At 46.1% G+C, this 20,889-nt stretch overlaps 1 protein-coding gene across 3 annotated transcripts in view; it reads left to right on the top strand.

Annotated features, from left to right (window-relative positions):
• GNAO1 (G protein subunit alpha o1) overlaps window positions 1-20,889 on the top strand; it is a 311,049-nt gene that overhangs the window by 260,664 nt on the left and 29,496 nt on the right. Inside the window, exon 8 of one of the 3 annotated variants that reach the window (XM_005306273.5) lies at window positions 5,049-6,970. The exons of the other annotated variants lie outside the window; for them this stretch is intronic. Within the exon in view, the coding sequence (XP_005306330.1) occupies window positions 5,049-5,236 (188 nt within the window). The 3' untranslated portion in view covers window positions 5,237-6,970. Of the gene's footprint in view, window positions 1-5,048; window positions 6,971-20,889 lie in introns of those variants that run through there. 3 annotated transcript variants of the gene reach the window in all.

Below are 20,889 nucleotides of genomic sequence, written 5' to 3'. Positions count from 1 at the left end.
TTCAGTGAGTGGCCCATGTAAAATGTGTTGATTGGTTTAAGCCAAGTCCCTAGGGGACAAGTCATCACTATCACTAAAATAACCACAATTGCCATTAGCTGACCTGTTGTTGGCAGTTTCAGAGGGAAGGTCATGGCCTGAATGAGCATGGAGATGGTACTCGGCTCCCGCCTCTAGAAGCTCCCGCCTCTTGAGCCTCATTGGTTGGGCAATTTGGCAGAGGTTTGAAGAACCTGTCCTGTTTGTGAATAAGTGGTTGTATAACCACTTGGGAATCTGACACCTCTCGGGAGCACTGTGATTCCCCAGAAAAGACTCAACTGGCTTATTAACCAACAGATAAAAAAGTAATTACAGCTTGTTGGACACACAGTATAGAAGACATATGCCATGCCATTGACAAATAAAGCCAATGAGTCCATAGCACAAGGCCACTTCATTTCCCCTGATTCAGGTAGCCAACTCCGTTTTCATATGCCAGGCATTAATAATTATAATACCAATACCTGGTTCTTATGTAGTGCTTTTCATCAGGAGATTGTGTGTTATGCAGGAGGGCAGACTAGGTGATCTAATGGGCCCTTCTTGCCTTAAAATCTACAAATCTCAAAGCATTTTGCAAAGGAGGTCAGTATAATTGTCCCCAATTAACAGATAGGGAAGCCGAGGCACAGAGCGCTGAAGTGACTGCCCAAGGTCACTTAGCAAACCAGTAGCAGAATCAGTGCTCGTTCAGTGCTCTATCCACTAGGCCACACTGCCTCCAGGTTGCTGCTGCAGTAGCCCACTGGTGAGTGTGTTACAGGTCCCTCTCTAACCCAGTCCTCAGAGGATATGTGTTGTTACAGCCACCAGTCACAGAGCTGGAGCTCTTTAGCTCAGCCCGTAGCAGATTGTCACTCGTGCTCTGGAGGTCCCCAGCGTCAGTCGGGGCAGTTGTCCTGCTGATACTAAGCCCTTTGATGCAGATGTGCTTAATATTAAATGAAGATGGACATTAGCTTATCCTGGAGATCAGCACTGAAGTGCTGCAACAGAACAGCATACAGGAAGCGCCTCTTTTGTCTGACTGCCTCACGTCTGACCTGTTGATGATTGGCAACGCTTCCTCCTGCAAAGTCGGTGGTTGCGCTCTGCTGCTCCACTCCATATCTCACTGTCTTCCACAAACCTTCATTAAAATTCCAAGCCGGCATAAAAATCAACTTTTACAGTAATGAATTATTGAGTGTTGCTGGAGACATCCGGCTGAATCAAGCTGACAGACAGAAAGGCAGATCTCTTTGTCAGTCAGCGTGGTTGCGAACCGAGTGTACCAAGAGCATCACAGTTCTGGGGCATGCCAACAAATTACAAAACAGAGCTGAGCACTTGATTCCCACCATGAACGGGCAGAGAGAATCTCTCATTCCTTCGCTGTGCCAAACGGTACATTAATATTGAGCTGAACTGCCCCCTTTGTGACTGACGAGAAATTCTGCAGCTTACTCTCAGAGAAGGATCAGATATTTATTTGGGGACGGGGGTTGTGAGATACAGGAAAGAATCCAGCCAGTAGATAAAGCTAGTTATCACGCTAACTAAACATTTCAGCCAACAAAGCTCAAAGTCCATCGGGGCAATTTTGAATGAACTTCTAAGGTGATTATGAATGTTTAGGCATATTGTAGAATGACTTACGTTGCCACAGAAATGCCCCCCTCTTAAGGAATTCTTATAGCTATTTCTAATTACATGGCGATGCCGATAGTAGGGAAATTAGAACAGAATAGAACTTAGTTTTATAGAGAGTCTTTCATGCTAAAGGAATCTCAATACAGGAACGAATTAGATACTGTCAAGGCTCCTTCCCCACTCTGAACTTTAGGGTACAGATGTGGGGGCCTGCATGAAAACTTCTAAGCTTAACTACCAGCTTAGATCTGGTCCGCTGCCACCACTCCCAGTGGGCTAACTCCCTTCCCTGGGTAGCCTTGAGAGACTCTTCCACCAACTCCTTGGTGAATACAGATCCAAAACCCCTAGGATCTTAAAACAAGGAGGAATTAATCATTCCCCCCCCCCTCTTCCCTTTCCCCCCACCAATTCCTGGTGAGTCCAGGTCAATCCCCTTGGATCTTAGAACAAGGAAAAATCAATCAGGTTCTCAAAAAGAAGGCTTTTAATTAAAGAAAAAGGTAAAAATCATCTCTGTAAAATCAGGATGGAAAATAACTTTACAGGGTAATCAAACTTAAAGAGCCCAGAGGAACCCCCTCTAGCCTTAGGTTCAAAGTTACAGCAAACAGAAGTAAACACCCTAGCAAAAGGGACATTTACAAGTTGAGAAAACAAAGATAAAACTAACACGCCTTGTCTGGCTGTACTTACAAGTTTGAAATATGAGAGACTTGTTCAGAAAGATTTGGAGAGCATGGATTGATGTCTGGTCCCTCTTAGTCCCAAGAGCGAACAACCCCCAAAACAAAGAGCACAAACAAAAGCCTTCCCCCCACCAAGATTTGAAAGTATCTTGTCCCCTTATTGATCCTTTGGGTCAGGTGTCAGCCAGGTTACCTGAGCTTCTTAACCCTTTACAGGTAAAAGGATTTTGGAGTCTCTGGCCAGGAGGGATTTTATAGTATTGTACACAGGAGGGCTGTTACCCTTCCCTTTATAGTTATGACAGATACTAATGGCTAGATTGTCTGTGGCTGCTCAGGCCTCCACCAACTAAGAGGGAGGAAGACAAATGTGGCTGTAAGCCTTCTTGTAGCATCCCAAGTCTGGGCCTGGCTGGGAACCATGCCAGTCCCTCTCAGAACTTAGAGGACCCTCAAGACTGTTCTAAATTGCACCAGTCACTCACAGCCTCGAGGCACTTTTCTGGCAGCTGGGAACTGCCAGGAGGTAAGGGAACCTCAGCCACACTCCTTTTTGCCATCCGCAGCCCCTGTGCCAGCAGCCAGGAGACGAATGGCATAGGAGTCAGGACATTGGTTCTACGTGACCATGTTAACATCTTGCTAGAAGGTAGGCACCTCGCTCAGGACCCAATTCAGCAATGCACCTAAATATGTGCTTCACTTTAAGCACATGTTTTGGGATTTAAGTACATGCTTGAAGTTAAGCTCAGGCTTCAGTGCTTTGCTGAACTGGGACTTTAGGGCCAAAGTGAAGATGTGGACGAGAGAAGCTTATTCGTGTCCTCAAACATTCATCTCGCAAATGCCACAGAAAACAACCCACCAAAGAAACACCTGCAAGTTGGCCTTGTGGCATGGTGAAAAAGCAATGTTCAAACGGAAGGGGGCTCTGCTGCTACATAATTCATTGAGGAGCGTAGAAATCAAACAGGGGGGTTTTAAGATCAAGAGTTGGTTACACAAAATGCTTTTATTACAATGAAGATCCAAATGTGCATTAGTTCTGCTAACTGGCACAGAACTATTAGAAGAATGCGTCCACAAAGGGGCCGTTGTATTCTAAGGCACTGTCAGTTTCTTTCTCCTTAATTTACCCATGCTTTCAACTAATCCACAATCCTTGGTAAAGCCGTGACAGGGTGACATGGGCACATTTGATCATGAGTCTCAATACTTTATCCCCTATTGCCCTCAGTGGGAGTCCAGTGGCTACTTCCTTCTACATCCTACTAACAAGTTTTCTTTTTATAAAAATATGCACATATTTTTATTGGCACAAACAAAACCAAAACCTATGGTCAGTCCTGCAAGCCTTACAGAGGCCCCGATTCAGCAGTCTGTCTCTGCCCAGCATTATACATAAGCACATGCTCAACTTTAAGCACACGCTTAAGTTCCATTGAATTCATTAACTTGTTTAAGTGCTTTATTGAATCAGAGCTTTAGCCCCTGCTCAAGCAAGGCCCTTCTCTGACAACATGTAATAATAGTTCACATTTATAAAGCACCTTCAATCCAGAAGGAACCCTGAGTGCTTCACTGACTCGAAACAGTGGAATTATTCCTCTCCACCCCTGCCCAGCAATGAAATGCAGTTACCTCTGGGAGTTAGTGAAATTGCTGTTTGACGATGCACACCAGTTCAGGACAAGAAATCAAGACTATTGTATCCAAGTTCACGTCCAAGTGGAAATGTACATCCAAATAATGTAATTATCTAACATAGAATCTGGCCAGCAAAAGAATGAAAAAATAACGTTTATTATTTTCTGCACACTCCTGCTTCTATTTAAAACAAAATCTGTAGAAGCAAATAATAGGCTTTTGTCACAGACATTTGGCTAGGGAAGAGGTGTAAACCCTTGTGATTTATTTGACACAATCTTAGCTCTATTTCCGCAAGCAGATGTCACTGCAGTGATGATGAACAATTTCTGGAACTGATTGAAAAATGGGAAATTTGGGGGTGAAAATTCATCCACTTTTTCATTGACATTTTAAACGTGAATGACATTTTTTCCCACAGAAATTTTGAATTCTTTTGACCAGCTATAGAGAAGGTAAAAAAAAATGGGCTGAATTTTTCATGAACAGTTTTGCAAACAATTCATCCTGGCTTTGAAATTGGAAACGTTGATTAAAAATGTTGTCAAGAAATTAAAATTTGGAAAACATTGGCCAGCTCGAATCGCGTCCACTTTTCTGGACAATCACTGCCCTTTGGCAAGATTATACAGAATTCCTTCTGCTTCCCTCTTTAAAATGACTTCAATGCTCATTGCCCTCAACCTCTATGCCACCCATTATCCTGTCCATTTTACTTTCATGCACGATCGTACAAGGTACCAGTAATACAGAAAGAAATTGTCATTGGGATCACACAGTGGAATGGTGTCACAGTCAGGAAAGCATCTGCTCCCATGCTAATTTTACATCAGTGTAACCCTGTTATCTTCACTGTTGCAAGTGAGAGGAGGGTCAGACCCATAGATTGTTGCTTAGGGTACCCAGAAAGAACTAGCCATGTTAGAACAATGATACAATGCTACTAAATTCCCATTGCCTTCAATTGAAGCAGATTCGGGCCCGATGTTTGGGACTGTTTTAAAGCGTGCTTTCCTTTCTTCTTGGCTTCTCTCATAGGCTCTAACTCTTTCACCGAAGCCGTGTCCTACATCCAATCTCAGTACGAGAGCAAGAACAAGTCCCCCAACAAGGAGATCTACACGCACATCACCTGTGCCACTGACACCAACAACATCCAGTTTGTCTTTGATGCTGTTACGGATGTCATCATCGCCAACAACCTGCGTGGATGCGGACTCTACTAAACCCCTCTCGCTGCTCTCCCCACGCTCTCCAGGAAACGCTCTCCCATTCAGGTGGAAGGGTTGCTCCATTTTTTTTCTCCAAAAGATGAAGATGAAGAAATTACATAAATCCCCCCCTCCAGCCTCCCAGAACCTTTGCAGAAAATTCTGCTTTCCCCAGGTCTCTCTCCCTCCCCTCCCCCCACCCCTTTTTTTTAATCCCCTCTATGTCTCTTTCCATGATTCAGTTTTAGGATTGGCAGCCAGTATTCATGATACTGTAGTGCGGACTAATAGAGCCACTAAAAATGTATTTCAACTACCAAAAAAGGCTCATTTTAAAAAAGAAAAGTCAATTTTTCAAAGCCTTAAAAATATTTGGCATCAAAGTAGCAGTTTCTTTGTAAACTTGAGGGATATTTTTAATTCTCATTATTTTTCTTTTTTTCTTTCATTCTTTTTGGAAGCTCCAGATGCACAGTATTGACTTTGGAGGCACATTCTGGCTCCAATTTCTATCCCAAAGCTGAAAAGATCAGGTTAGGTGGAGTTCTGAAATTTTGCTGAGACGGGGAAGGGCAAAAGTTTGAACGGTTAAAACAGACCGACTGAGAATTGCTGGTGTCTTTTACTAAGAAAGACACAGTAACAGAAGCTACTAAGCATTGTCTAAAGGCCTTTGTTGCCAATAACAGTTTTACCTCACGCTTTCAAAATTAATGTTGAAAATATTTCTCTAGCATGTTTTCAATAACCCATTTATTACGCTAAGTCTAACCTTGTTCTCTTTGCTTGATAGTACAGAGCTACAGTACTGTAAATGGGCAGTTTCTGGGCATTCATGTTAACAACACTCATGGAATGAGACATTAGTGGCAAGAATTGTCCTGCACAAAGGTTTTGAGTAGTGCACATTTCCTAGTCTAGCTAAAGGAGTACGGATGTGGATGGAGTCATTCCTCAGAAGGGAGAGAGAGAGAGAGAGTGTGGGTGTCGGACTGGCAGGCATCAAGGGGCACTTTAAAGGTCCCTCAGAGGTGACCAAGGCGCAAGAGACATTGGGATCAATTTCCGCCTGCATCCGAGCTCTGTTAAATGCAGGGTTCTCTAGGAGCTAGTTAAGACTTCCTGATGTAGTGCCAGCCTGGCCCCAACTTATGCCATTGGCCTAAGGGCCCTGAGGGGTTTTAGGCCAGCAGAAGATTAGCATGGAGAAGGCATGCCCCACCATGCCCTCTCCCCTCTCCTATGTGGGTGCAGGGGAAGGTGGCTGGCAAAGGACCCATCTGTGTCAGGTTTGCATTAGCAGGAAGTTTCCCTTCTCAAAGGGACATTTCTAAATGAAATCCGTCCACTTTGCCCTACATGAGCAGTACAAAGTGTACAGAGCAGACCAGAGACTGTGGCCCACAACCAGAAGTAAGCATCCCATCTCTGGCCCCATAGGGGGATGGGGGGATGCCATAATTCAGTCTCTTTTGGGACACCAGGTTTTCTAAGGCTAGGCATGAGTATGTGCGTGTGTGCGTGGGGGGGGGGCGGAAATCAGCCTGCTTTGTGCGTGTGTGTGTGTGTGTGTGTGTGTGCGCGCGCACAATGCAGGAGAACCCATATTTTACAAAGGTCTCGGGGGCCACCCAGAATCTTCAGAAAGTTTCACAAAAGCAAATTTCAGATTTCTAGAGGATTTTGAACTCAGGACCAGATACCAGCTTTGGCAAACACAAATGTAGCTATTAAATGTTCAGAAAATCAGAGTTTACCTGCTTATGTTCACACGCACACAAACATTCCCTTTGTATTTAACAGCAAACATTCACCTATAGCTGTGGTGGAGATTTACGGCAAAGTTTTCAAAAGCACCTAAGTGACTTAGGGGCCTATGTCCCATTTTCAAAAGTAACTTAGGGCCAGATTTTTAAAGATACTGATAGGCTTCTAGAAGGATTTTCATCCCACTTCATTGGGAGTTAAGCACGTACATGCTTTTGAAAAATCACACTAAGCACCTAGCTGCATCTTTAGGTGCCTAAATGCCTTTAAAATTAGGGTCCTAAATACTTAGCTTCTTCAGCAATACCAGAAACATGCAGTTCACTTGTGCTGTTGCTTACCAATGTCCCCAGGAAAAGCAATACCAGATTTTTGTGGAACATCTTTCAATTTTCCTTAATGATGGGCCTTGAATTATAAAAATAATTTACAGCTGCTTGTGGGGTACCTAGCAGTTCCTCAGAAAAGCATTCTTTATTGCTTTTCCCAGTTAGCTAGTGGACACCTCACTTTGATTGGTTCTTTCAGTTTAAGTGGTGAGGGGTCAAATATTCACACCCCATGGAGTGGGACAGCAAAGACTGATGTGATACTAGAATGCTGTAACTGCTGGTAGCTGTCAGGACTGAAATTGGTGATGGGCCAAAGGAGGTCATTTCGGATGCGGGGGTGTTCAGATCCCAGGATTGAGTTTAGTCCATGGTAGAGATAACGGCCAACCACAATGTTTGGATATGGATCCAAATTGTCCCACAGATCGGTAGTGTTCAGCTCTGGGATTCTGTGTGGGGCTCATGTCACATGGATATGCACAGGTGCATGCAGCCATTTTTAAAGATCCCTTTTCAGTGTCATGTTTTAACCACATAGATGATGCTATGGGTTGTTGATACACTAATGCGATTTTCTTAGGGAAATGGGGGTAGGGAGCTGATGCGATCAGCGTGATGGAGCAGGAAGGGAATGTGAGAGCAGGGGAGGATGGAGAGAAGGAGAGGCAGGGGGCAAGGGTGAAGGGTGTGGAGAAGACGGGCTTGCAAGAGTGGAGGGGAAGGGAAGGGCACTGGTGATGATCAGGAGAACAAAGACTGGGGCCACTGAGGGGAAAGCAGATGAGGGGGGTGATATGTCAACAGCTTGTTGGAGTTGCCAGGGTGCTGTAGTGCGGGGGGATCTGCTGAAGTTGTACAGCTGAGGTGATGGCCGTGGCTTGAAGCCTCTGGAGGGGAAGGTTTCAAGCTCTGCCCCAGAAGGCCTTCTGGGGGCCCTAGTGACGGCTCTGTGAGGAGGGCACCTGCTGGGTCCCACTGCTCTTAGGCCAGGCACATGGGCTCACGGGAGCGAGCAGGGAGGACCATGCTGACCCTTAACTCTTTACTATATTTTACATGTGTACCCATAGGCCTGCCCATGAGCCTCATCTATGTGACCTGTCCCGGAAGTCTCTGGCCTGGGTTATGGTCTAGCGCGATCACACTGGTCTTCATACAGAGAGAGCTGATGATTGTCTGAACAGGATACTATCAAAACATTTTTCACGTTTTTTTAAATGTTCTTTTTCCTCTCCATTTATACCAGTGTTTCTCAAACTGGGGTTGCCGCTTGTGTAGGGAAAGCCCCTGGCGGGCCAGGCCAGTTTGTTTACCTGCCCCGTCCGCAGGTGCGGCCAATCGCAGCTCCCACTGGCCCCGGTTCGCTGCTCCAGGCCAATGGGAGCCACTGGAAGCGGCACGGGCCGAGGGACTTACTGGCCGCCGCTTCCAGCAGCTCCCATTGGAGCAGCGAACGGCGGTCAGTGGGAGCCGCGATCGGCCGGACCTGCGGACGAGGCAGGTAAACAAACCGGCCCGGCCTGCCAGGGGCTTTCCCTGGCCCCAGTGTGAGAAACCCTGATTTATACTAACTACAAAGGGCCAAACTCTTTCCTTAAATAGCAAGAACCAGATCAAACCTGTACTACTTCACAAGCTCTAAACGCCAGCTTCTCTACCGGACCCAAGCACGCCCTGCCTTCGAAGACAGTCATAATATAGTATGGTTACAGCTACACACCACCATGTTTAGCGCTATATAAATGCCACAGCAGGGAGACACATATGAATGCGAAGAGGCTTGGGAAGTCTAGCATTCTTTCTGTGGGTCCTGGCACGAATGTTGTACTCTTATCTCGTGCGGCCTGAGATTTCCCTGGGGCACTCTGGAGTATCTCCAACACTGATAAGACCTGGATTTTCATACAACTTGTGTCCCCAAACCCACAAAAGATAATGCCAGACCTGACTGACCTGCACAACAGAGCAAGTAGGGTACTGTTTGGGTTCAGGAGTAGGAGTCAGTGAAAGAAACAAGTATGGCAGGAGGGGACGGTCGGGGAGGAAGGAGCTGGCGTTGGGAACAGAAACGTAAGGTCAGGAGAAAGGAGACGGATCTGGTTGAGGTGGCAGGAAGGCGGGGATGAGGAGAAGAGTGATACTGGGAGGGCTGGAGAAGATTCACAATCTGGGAAGATTTAGATCTTCCAGGTGAACAAAAAAGTGTGCATAGGATATCTGTGTGACTAAAACCGCACCAATAGTTTATCCTGATAGTGTCCTCCGGCTGCATTAAGTTACCAGGGCATCACCTTCTTATAAAAGCAGGATAGCAGTTACCCTATACCATTATATCAGAGCTTACACTAGTATAAAGCTGTATAAATGATAATCAAATAGTGCTAAATTATTAAATAATATCTGTCATTTTATAGTCAAGCCTCACTGCCTGCAGGGCACGTATCTGCCATAGCAGCGGGAGCAGTTCCATTGTACTGTAGGGTTGTCCTGGCTCATCACTGCCGAAGGGGAATAGCCTTCTTTCTCCCCACTCTGTAATAGCAACGTTCAGCCTGGAACTCAAAATAGCTCCCCAGGGGACAGCCTTCATGAAGAGTCAGCCAGTGCGTTTAGTATTCCTGTGCCAACCTTTGAACCTCAGTTGGAGGAATCATGGAGTAGATCCTTGTGTAAGTCTTTGCAGGATCGGGGCCTAACGTATCCCTGTGAAATCCATGGCAGTAGAGTTAAGCAAGTGGGTGCAGGTTCAGGGCCATAGTGGGCAATGTGAAAAACAGATCAACTACAGGGAAGCTTCATAGAGTTTAGAGCCAGAAGGGACCCCGTTAAGACCGCCAAAACAAATGGGCCATGCTGGCTTCTTGGCTGTATGCCACTGATTTCAGTGAAGTTGTACAAGGGAAAATTAAAATTTGGCAGCAGCTACAGATAAAATGAAAGCGAACTAATGAGCTCAATTCCTTGCCTTCCTGTTCAAGACGACATACAATGGGAATCTGGGGGCCCCTCTTCCAGTGGAAGGCTTTTGGGGGCCAGGAAGCAGGAATTTTCCTACACCCGCCCCCAACTCCTCCATCCCCTCTCAGTGGTCAACTAATTACATGCAGTGTTGCCAATTTAGTCATTTTCCAATGCCCCTCTTCCCCCCGGGGATAAATTCAATCACCCTTTCTAATTTCAATTCTTGAGGGAAGTACTGCCAGGAAATAAGTCTGCATGGTCCAAAAAGACCACCACCGCTCTCTGGTTTTCAGAGGTGATTTGGCAGATGAGGATGGCAGGGATTTGCCCTTGGACAAATTAATTTGTACTGATTTCTAAAATCTGGGCCAAAAATCTGAATATGACATTCAGTACATAGCGCTACGCACTTGTGCGGATGACTAATGTGAAGGAGATGCCTATAATTTAAAGAACAGAGCTATGAAATAACATCCATTTACCTAAAAATGTATAGATAGCTACTGGGGCACACACACACACATGCCTATATATAAAACTATTTAGCACAAAGTGAAATGCCAAACATACATAGCATAGAACACCAAAGACTTTCTCTCATTACAGCTGGCAAGAAAAGCTTTAGACTTTATTGAAGTTTAACAGAATCAGCTACTCAGTAGCACATACAATTTGGGGCCTTTTTATTTTTCGTTGCTGGGGTACAGTATTATCCTGTTTAATAAGTACAGTAATGAATCTGTGTTCTTATTCAAGATGCTGAGGCATAGGGCCTAATTCTCCACTGCCCTGCACCTTGTGTAGTCAATTACACCTGTGCGGTGTGAGTGTCAGTTGTGGCCAATCTGATTGATAGCATTTTGCGCTGCTGTAAATGACATTGTGACATGCAGGGCAATGGAGTGTCAGGCCATGGAATTCTTATCTGGAATTAGATCCAGATCCAAACCTCTACAAAGATTGAGGGGTTTTCACATACAGTGTTCTGGATCAGACTAATCTCTCCTGTAGTTTTTTTACAGTGTAGCAAATGATGTGTGTGTCATGTAATCAGCATGGATTGATCTCCAGGGGCTGAATCCTGACTCAGAATTCATTCAGGCAAAATTTCCAATGAACTTCATGGGGGATTTTGCTTGAGAAAGTTGTCAATAAAGACTGCCGGATTTGGCCCTGGTTAATACAGGAGTCTGTAATGAACACTATATTCAAAAGGATTTTAAAAAGAGATTTAAAACCAGAGCAAATTGGGGGAGAAAAAAAAATACACCACCCAACAGCCTACCTCAAGAAACAATTAACCCAATGTGGTCCCATTTCAGTCTCTCCCATATTTGTACCTATGCATTTCTGCTTTGCATACACACATGGATGAATGCATACACAATATGAAAATTTGCATACTTGTATGGCTGGAGACCTAATTAGTCACATGCAGGTGTATCCAGTGGTGAGCTGGAGCCGGTTCGCAGGAATTTAAATTTAGAAGCCCTTTTAGAACCGGTTGTTCCACGCAGGACAACTGGTTCTTAAAAGGGCTTTTAAATTTAACAACTGGTAAAGCTCTAGCTCCCCGGCCCCGGCCCCAGCTCACCTCTGCTTCCTCGGCTCCTCCCCTGAACGCTCTGACCCCCTTCTCCTCCCCCTCCCCTGCTTCCCGCGAATCAGATGTTCGCAAAGTAAGCTGGGGTGGGGGGGCGCGAGGAGGGCTCCAGGGAGGCGCGGCCCAGCCCAGTCCTGCCCCGGCGGAGAGACTTCGGCCCAGCCCCGGTCCGACCTCCAGCGCGGTAAGGGGGCAGGGAGGGGGTGTTGGAAGAGGGCAGAGTTTGGGGGGGGGTGGATAGGGGTCGGGGCAGTCAGAGGGCAGGGAACAGGGGGGATTGAATGGGGGCAAGGGTCCTGGGGGGGCAGTCAGGAAGGAGCAGGGGTTGGATGGGGCGGTGGGGGGCAGTCAGGGGACAGAGAGAAGGGGTGGTTGGATGGGGCAGGGGTCCCATCAGGAATGAGAGGAGGGGTTGGATGGGGTAGCAGGGGGCATTCAGGGGACAGGGAAGGGGGGGTGGATGGGGCAGGGGTCCGGGGGGGGGCGTCAAGGAACATGGGGGATTGGATGGGGCAGGAGTCCTGGAGGGCGGGGGGGCCACGACTCCCTCGTGGGGTGAGGAGGAGGGAACCGGTTGTTAATTTTTTGGCAGCTCATCACTGGGTGTATCAAATCTCATTTTGCACTCACCAATCAGATCATTTGTACCCAAAGGAGGCTCACTATTAAGCCTGCACAAATGCACTGTGAAAATTACCCCCAAGCTGGGTACCTCCCACAGCTGTGCTAACAAAGATGGATCTGATGGGGAAGACAGCAAGTGAAGGGAGAATTAATTTAATAGAGTGCCTTAAAGGGAGTCAGTCTCCTTTGGGCATCTGATCCCCTTCAAAACCACCTCAGAGAGCCAGCCAGGAAGCATCTTTCATGGTTTCTATGTTGACTGGATATCAGATCCTTTTTAGCCAGGCATGTTTTCTTAGACTTTTCTTCCCTTTTTATAGAATTGCTGATACTATTTGGGGATTTCCAGTGTAAAATACATCAGGGTGAAGTAAATCGTTGGATTTAAATTAACTTGGACTAAACTATTATAAACACGATAGCTTCCCAAGTGTCATAATAATGCATTTAAAACACAAACATGGTAGAGTCCAAGTAGGTTGAGCTCAGGAATGGGAGCTCTGTGTTCTGTTCCCACAGCTCCCCCTGTGTCTCTGGACTAATCACTTAACCTGCCTGCCTCAGCCTCTCCAATTTAAATTGGCTCTAATTCTTATCTGCCTTATCTGCATAGTTGTGAGGCTTCACTAATAAATGTTTGCATAGCACTTGGAAGATGAAAGGACTAAATACTATTATGATTTCTACTTGATGGTCTTATATAGACTTTGCCTCCAAAATCTGTCCCAGGGCATTACTCATCAATAGACTCGGTCATTCCTCCCAATTCTTTTCTGGCGCGTTTGCCTTGAGCAGCCAACCTTTTGCCCAATGCTTATTCTTTTTCTTACGCAACAGTTAAAATTGCACGAACTATGTATAACTACAATAGTGAGATACAGTCCCCACCCTTACCAAAACCCTCTTGTCGCACAATAAGGCAGTCCTTGCACTACGGCTGCATCCTTCTGCCTTCAAATCCCTTACAGTCCCCAGAGTTATTTTTATTTATCACACACACACACACAGTGTAACATGCATTTTACATTGGTACTTGACATCACAACAAAATTATGTTGGGGGGCGGGGAGGGATGCCATGACATCTAATAACTAGTGAAAATCAGCTAAATGTATACCTCCCTGCTCTTGGATGCTAGTATGGAAAATGGCCACAGATGTTTTTTTATTCTGCTAGTGTATTTTGAAAGCTCTATACGTTTTGAATGACTCAAGTCCCCAGCACCATATCACTGACCCCTGTGAAGATGCCACACGGCAGGAGTCGCATTAGCAATCTTGGAATGGGCTCTCAGCATCAGCAAAAAACTATCTGAGGCCCTTGCCTTGCCATGCCTTCAGTACAGGGTTCAATTCCTCCTCCGGGGTGAGTCAGCATCGATCCACTGAAATCAATAGAGCGATGCTGATTTATGCCCACGTTCTATATACAGCTGCGTGTGCAGTTAAATGTCATGGCTTTGTAGCACATAGTTATTACGTAGTTCTGCCTTGAGTGCAGGGGACTAGACGACCTATTGAGGTTCCTTCCAGTCCTACACTACTATGATTCTATGATACGTTTCTCCGTAAAAATGCAACGGTCTATGTACTTGGATTAAAGCCATCGTGGTTTCATTATATACAAAAGAACACTATGTTCGAGCGAGGATTTGAATGTAGACACACAAATACTTACTTACTTGCTACTTGTGGCACCCTTACTCACAATGCGTAGTAACTTATTACGCACACAGTCCCATTGATTTCAGTGGGACTACTCATGTAGTAAGGTACTACTCACCATGGGTAAAGATGGCACAGTTGGGGCCTCGGATAGTAGGAGTAGTAATAAAACGGCACTGGAAATGTACATACTAGATATTAATAAACATTTTAACAGGCAGAAGTCACACCTCAGTACAGCCTGAGGAGCCTAGTCTAGAATCAAAGAAAGGTAAAAGATCTGTTGGGTAATCTAATCCTTCCACCTGCCAACGCAGGATTGTTCCCTACAATTTCTGCTCTAGAGCTTTGTCCAATTAGCTGGTCCGTCTTCCACCACCTCCCTTGGAGAAACTGGTCCACCATCAAACTGGTCTCTGTTTGAATATTGGGCAAACTTCTAAATCTTCCTTTGCCTTGTTTTGTCCCATCCCTCTTTGGACCAGCTCCATGCCATAGCTATATTTAGAGCTAGCAGGGAAGGAGAGAGATGTAGACACAAAGGGAGCAGATAGAAACACAGCTGTCTGCTGCGCTCCCTTTATTTATTTTCCAGCAAAACTGAATCGAACACGAAAGTGAGGTTTTGCACTGAGCAGTGCTCAAACATTTAAAGAGACAGGACATCCCAACAGTAAGCTGCCTTCTTTTGCATGTAGGCTTTCCCATTTGTTTGTCTGGGACTCACCTCACAGGCTACTCGGCAGCATTTGTACACAGAGCCAAATTAAGCCTTATTGTGCCTCTGACTTCAGTGGAGCTGTGTCCACTTATACGACAGCTGAATTTTGCCCAAGTCATATTACAAAGCTGTTCCATGACAGTGGAGAGTGGCCAGTATAGGGATGAGATGGAGGGCTGTGCTGTATGGTCAATCATTACAGTTTTGTTTTACAGGACACAAATACCCATGTAATAACTCAGTAATTACGTACTGGCCACGTGCTGCGTAATTACAAGCCAAGTTCTAAGGGAGTAATTATTTGGTTGTTGTCTTCAAAATTACTATTATTATGGGATTTAACCTGAAAATTACATTCTGTATTACAGAGACTAAGTAGAACAACTTCTTGACTAATACACACACACTTTACTTAATTAAACCTGTAATTACATAGTAGTTACACTTTCCTGCAAAGTTACAAGGAAGTGACATGTAAGCCCTCTCTTCCTGTTGCCATTGCAGTCTGTGGCAAAACTCCTCTTTTACTTCCCCTAATTTTGCATTAGTTTAACTATTGATGTTTGAAATGGTTTCAACAGACATCTTCATCAACACACATACTCTACAAAGGACGATTGCACCAGCCAGAGTGACCATGAATGATGGCATTGCACCAGGCATTGTGTAGTGAAGTTCCCAGATCTGGCGCAATTCTGTGAATCCAAGAACCTCTGGGGCAGCCCGATGGGCGGCGCCAGGTAGGGTCAGGGAATGCAACCATTTGTGCATTGATAGACAGTTTGAGAGCATGATGTTGTCAGGATGGACAAAAACACCTGCCACCATGGCCAAAGAGCATGCAACGCCACTTTTGAATATACTGAGTGATAGAAGGAAGGCCAGATCTCTGCAAGATTAGGACATTAACACAAAGGGTACGTCTATACTTACCTCCGGACCCGGAGGTAAGCAATCGATCTTCTGGGATCGATTTATCGCGTCTTGTCTAGACGCGATAAATCGATCCCGGAAGTGCTCGCCGTCAACGCCGGTACTCCTGCTCCGTGAGAGGAGTAGGCGCAGTCGACGGGGGAGCCTGCCTGCCGCATGTGGACCCGCGGTAAGTTCGAACTAAGATACGCAACTTCAGCTACGTTATTCACATAGCTGAAGTTGCGTATCTTAGTTCAAAGTGGGGGGTTAGTGTGGACCAGCCCAAAGTCACACCACTTTATGCTCAGGATTTGGCACTGATGGTGCAGATGGAATGCTGCTAGCTGCTCCAAGTCTGCCTGTGAGACTCGTGACAGACTTATTGCTGATTTATATCAGTGTAAATGGGAGGAGAATCAGTTTGCCCTGACTTCAATGGGAGCAAGAGCAGGTCTTGCGAGTACATGAGTAACTACCAATCAGTCGTAGAGGGTTAATTTAGCCATAGAGTTAGTTATTAATGATGGGAGTCTACATGGTATTTTCTCTTAAACTATACATGGCTTTTTTAATTTATAACTAAATAATCCACAGCCAACTCTAATCGGTGAATAGTTGCTGTGTATGAAGGCTGCGCCCTGTGAAAGAATGTATTATTGTAATTGGTTCTCAGCCAGTTGGTACAATCATCAGCCAAACAAAGGCTATTTTGCTTAGAATGAGATATGTAGAGTGTTCATTCTATTTCTGTTGGGTAAGACTCTAATTGACTTCAATGGGAGCAGAGAGAGGCCAGCACTGAGGGCATTTGAAAATCCTACCCATTCATCTTCTTTCATCTTTCAAATCTGTCCTCCACTCTATGGCTTCTGATGACATGGAATGAATCCAGGTTGTCCCTCCAGAGAAGGATCTGAGAGGGCAGCGGTTCACTAGATTTTCCATGGTTTGAATGGCTTCTCCATGAAAGCTGCCTTTCGTTATATCAGGCTGCCTTTCATTTTCCAATTGTGTAGCAGGTAACTGCAGCATCTGTATGAGGTTCTGATGTGGTGCACTATGATCCACGTCTTATGTGGGGTGGTGAAGGCAGGAGGCTGGTGTGTAGGATCCGTCATCAGGTATTGATTCTTGACCCCACAGTTTTCCCACTGCATCTGCCACTTGTCTTTTGATGACCGATCCCATCCACAATTCTTGTTGATAGTATAACCTGCCCTGCATCTCAGCATCTAGGTGAATCACAGAATTGATTCTCTCTCGGGCTCTCTCACGCACCCGCACACACACTCTTGCATCACAAGGTGAGCATGTCAACCTCCACCTTTAACAAAGGCTTGCCAACATTACTGAACCCAGCGATGTAGTCAGTTCAAGTGCAGTTCCCTGACCAGTTCTGCCCCTGGGAAGACTGCAGGATGCCACCTCAGAAGAGCTAAATTTGAGTACTTGCCAGAAATCATGAGAATTCCACAGACAGTAACCAAGGGCCTTTGTTGAACAAACCACACAAGCCGCAATATCCTGTGATTTATGCCAAAGATATTGTGGCTCACAGATGCACACTAAGGGGTTGATCCTGCCCCCATTGAAGTCAATGAGAGTTTTGCCATTGACTTCAAAGGAAGCGGGACTGGTTATTAAATGAGGTTGACTGGGTAAAAAGAGTGCAATACCTGGGACCACAATTTCATCAGTGCCAGGCAGGTGAATCTTGAGGAGTGTGACCAAGAATTCAAGACATGTTTGGGGGGAATAAATAGAACATGCTTGTTAAAGAGTTGTTACTGAGAGGACTGGTGCCCATGGACTAGTGGTTGCTCAGCACCTCTCAGGATCAGGCCCTTAGGCAAGGATCAGGCCTCCCAGGCTGGTCACACACTCAAGCCCATTTTACTTGTGCACCACCTCCGCAGCAACCACACCACACACACACGTGGCAGGGTTCCCGAGAGGCCCACCATAGCTGAAGAAGGGAAATACAAACAGGTCCAGTTTAAAAAAAAAAGAGCTGGCCATGCTTATGCCCCCATTTCATTTTCCATCAGGAACGATCAGAGGGGATTCCCGTCCTATTGCAAGTCACGGTTTCTGAGCTGCTGCCATTATAGGCTAGCATTGATGTTGGCAAATGCAGGCCCGTGACCCACATAAGATATTACGCTGTGAATGTGATTCTGAAACTAGACAATTCTGTGTTCAAGCCAGCAACCCAAGAACTCACTAGAGGGACCTTTCCCTCGCACTGAAAAGTATGGTGAACGTGTGCAAACTGCAGCCAATTCAGGCAACGCTATTCATTGCCACTTCCTGGGCAGTGATATTTTTTGTCACAGCCCAAACAGGTTCTTCACAAACTTAGCCAGCTCCACGTTACTGAACTAGAAGAAAGAAACTGAAATCTTTTCACTAGGACCAGTTCTAGATTAAAGGGGCTGTCTGGTGCCCAATGCTAGAGCTACTATAACTTGGATTTCAAATTACTAGTGGGATTGTGCAAATCTCAAATGCAGTGAAGGACATAGCAAGGGATCTGTCCCAGATGAGCAAGTAGCATGTGATTCATAACAGTGAAATGTAGCACAGCTCTAGACTGGATCTGTCGCAGCAGACGTTAAATGTGTTCATCTCTACCCAGGCTCCTTCTGTCTCCCTGCAGCAGTACTTCAGGACAGGGACACGGTGAAGGATTCTGTTGCAATCCTACATTGGATGCTATTGGTTTGCAACTGCACAGTATCCTAGAATAGCCAGCCAGCTTTTACCCCTTCTGGTCCAGGCGTTCTGTCCTTGTGGGCATTCAAGATAGATTTCCCCTTTGTACCTTGCTGTAGCTCAGACTTTGCATGGACACCAGCAGGAGTGGAGACAGCAGCTGTTCAGATGTACCGGCCACCACAGGGCATATCAGCCTGCTCCTTTCTTTGTACTAAGCACTAATGGAAGCTGCCTCTTTCCACTGCTTAAATATGGATTGAGATGCACGTTTGGCCTTTGGGTTGTTGGGACAAGCCACAGAAAACAAAACCTTCACACCCTGTTCTGGCATAAGGGAGACCCACAGAGAAAACATACTGACGTAGGAGAACCAGGAGTCTGACTCTGACCAGAGCCCAGATAGTCACTGATAGGATCCAGTCTGAAAGCAATAGTCCCTAGAGAACAGTGAGCGACTGGCACAGCCAGCGGTCTCGAGAGTGGTAGAAGAGCATACTTGCTTAGGAGGGTCTGTGATCCTCCCTCTTGGTTTGGTTTTATTTTTACCCAGAGGGGTCCACTGTTCCACTAAATCAGGAATGCATAGTTCACAGCGGAAGTAAGCCTTTTTGTTATTCTCTACCTTATAGTGGCCTCATTACAATTAGAGCCCTGTTGAACTAGGATATATGGTATTTAATCGCTCCTCTGCCGGTGCGCTCCTCCACACTCCAGAGTCTGTTCTGCGGGGGCGTTCTGTTGCGCTTGCTGTGATCTCACATCTCTGGTATGGGAGGTGCATACCTGGCTTGTGAGGCTGCAGTGGAGAAGTTAATTCCTTGTCTTTTCCTGTGGATCATTTCTACCTCCCACCAACTACAATGGAATGATGTGTAGCAATACCACGAGGACTGTGAATTCCTCCCCACTGAACTGGCCACCTTGCTGCCTCTGCCATCATGGCTACTGTACGCGTCACAGCCAGCTCTTTCTTCTCTAGGATCTGGATGCAGTCCCAGATATACACAATGTGCTGGCCACGCCTCTCAGCGTGGGGTCGCAGGCTGAGTCAGCGTTAGAGGCCCAGGCAAGGCAGCATTATGAAATATCACCCTAGCTCCATCCAAGTGGCTTGTGGAAATAGATCAATAAATAGATCAGATTTTCCTGACCAAAAATTACTTGTAAGTGTGGGGTTACCTAGCACTTGTTTTGTCCCAGGTATTATATTATCCCCAAAACAGAGAGTGTGTCTGGGGTGCCTCAGAACAACTAGGAATAGGGTTTCAAATGGAATAGTAAAGATTTTACAGCCTTAGCTATGGCATCGTGACTGGTCGTACCATCACTGGAAGACGTGGTCCAGCGGATAGGGAGTTGGGAGAGCTGGGTTCAAGTCCTGACTCTGGATATAAGGTGGCACAGCAAGCCAATGGTGTTACTTCCAGTTGCATTAGCAATGAAATGATCCTCTGAACAGAAGGATCCACAAGAACGGACCTGGCACTGTAGCGTACCTCCAAAGACACATGGCCACTAATGGACCTGAGTATGTTGTAGGGACACAGCTATGTCACTTCTCCAACTCCAGCACTGGGATACATCCTCAAACGTGGCCTCTAATAGTGAGACCTCCATTTTGCATGCCCACGACCTGCCTTTGCACATGTCCATCAGACATGCTAAGGTTGCAGATTTGGAGGCCGAGTGGTGCTCCTTGTCAGAAGGTGGCCTTGTGTGTTTCTCTCCAATTTCCCCCAGGGAGGACTCAAAAGAAAACCCAGTCATGCTGAGGGAAATAGCTGAAGGCAGGTCAGAGAACTATTGACACATTCCAGCAGCAACAGAAGGACATCATAGTACCTGCCCTGAAGCGCTACTGTCTCTCAGCTGTGACTGCTGATGTTTTGGTGATCAAAGTGGGAAAGAAACCTCTCAGCCAGCACCCTGCATTCTGGGGTAGAAGGATTTGGGAAGAATCTGGAGTTTGAGCTGACAGGAGGGTTGATTGTTTGCATTGAGCCAGCTTCCCCCGCAATGTGAGCTTTGCAGTAAGAAGGCTTTTACCCTTTGCATTGCATGTTAATCCTCCAAAGACAGGAACCTCAAAAACCATCTGATGTCCTTGAGATTCAGGGGGAGGATGGGCAGCTCCCACTTAGGGGACGAGTCAGAGGACTGTAGGGGGAGGGCATGTCACACTCTTCCCTGCCAGGAGAGATGTCAGAAACAGGCACAAGAATAGACAGTGCAACTCCATGGCCTTAAGGGGTGACCTAGAGGAGCTACTGACTTCATGTGACTACCAGAGAGGTGGTGTACGGGATGGCCTGTCATGGCGGCTTAGCGCTGTAGGTCCCACAGCCAAACTAGGCAGCATGACA

Source organism: Chrysemys picta, chromosome 14, assembly GCF_011386835.1.
Source record: "Chrysemys picta bellii isolate R12L10 chromosome 14, ASM1138683v2, whole genome shotgun sequence".
In the NCBI taxonomy this organism is placed as follows: domain Eukaryota; kingdom Metazoa; phylum Chordata; order Testudines; family Emydidae; genus Chrysemys; species Chrysemys picta.
This window is presented reverse-complemented; position numbering and strand designations above follow the sequence as displayed.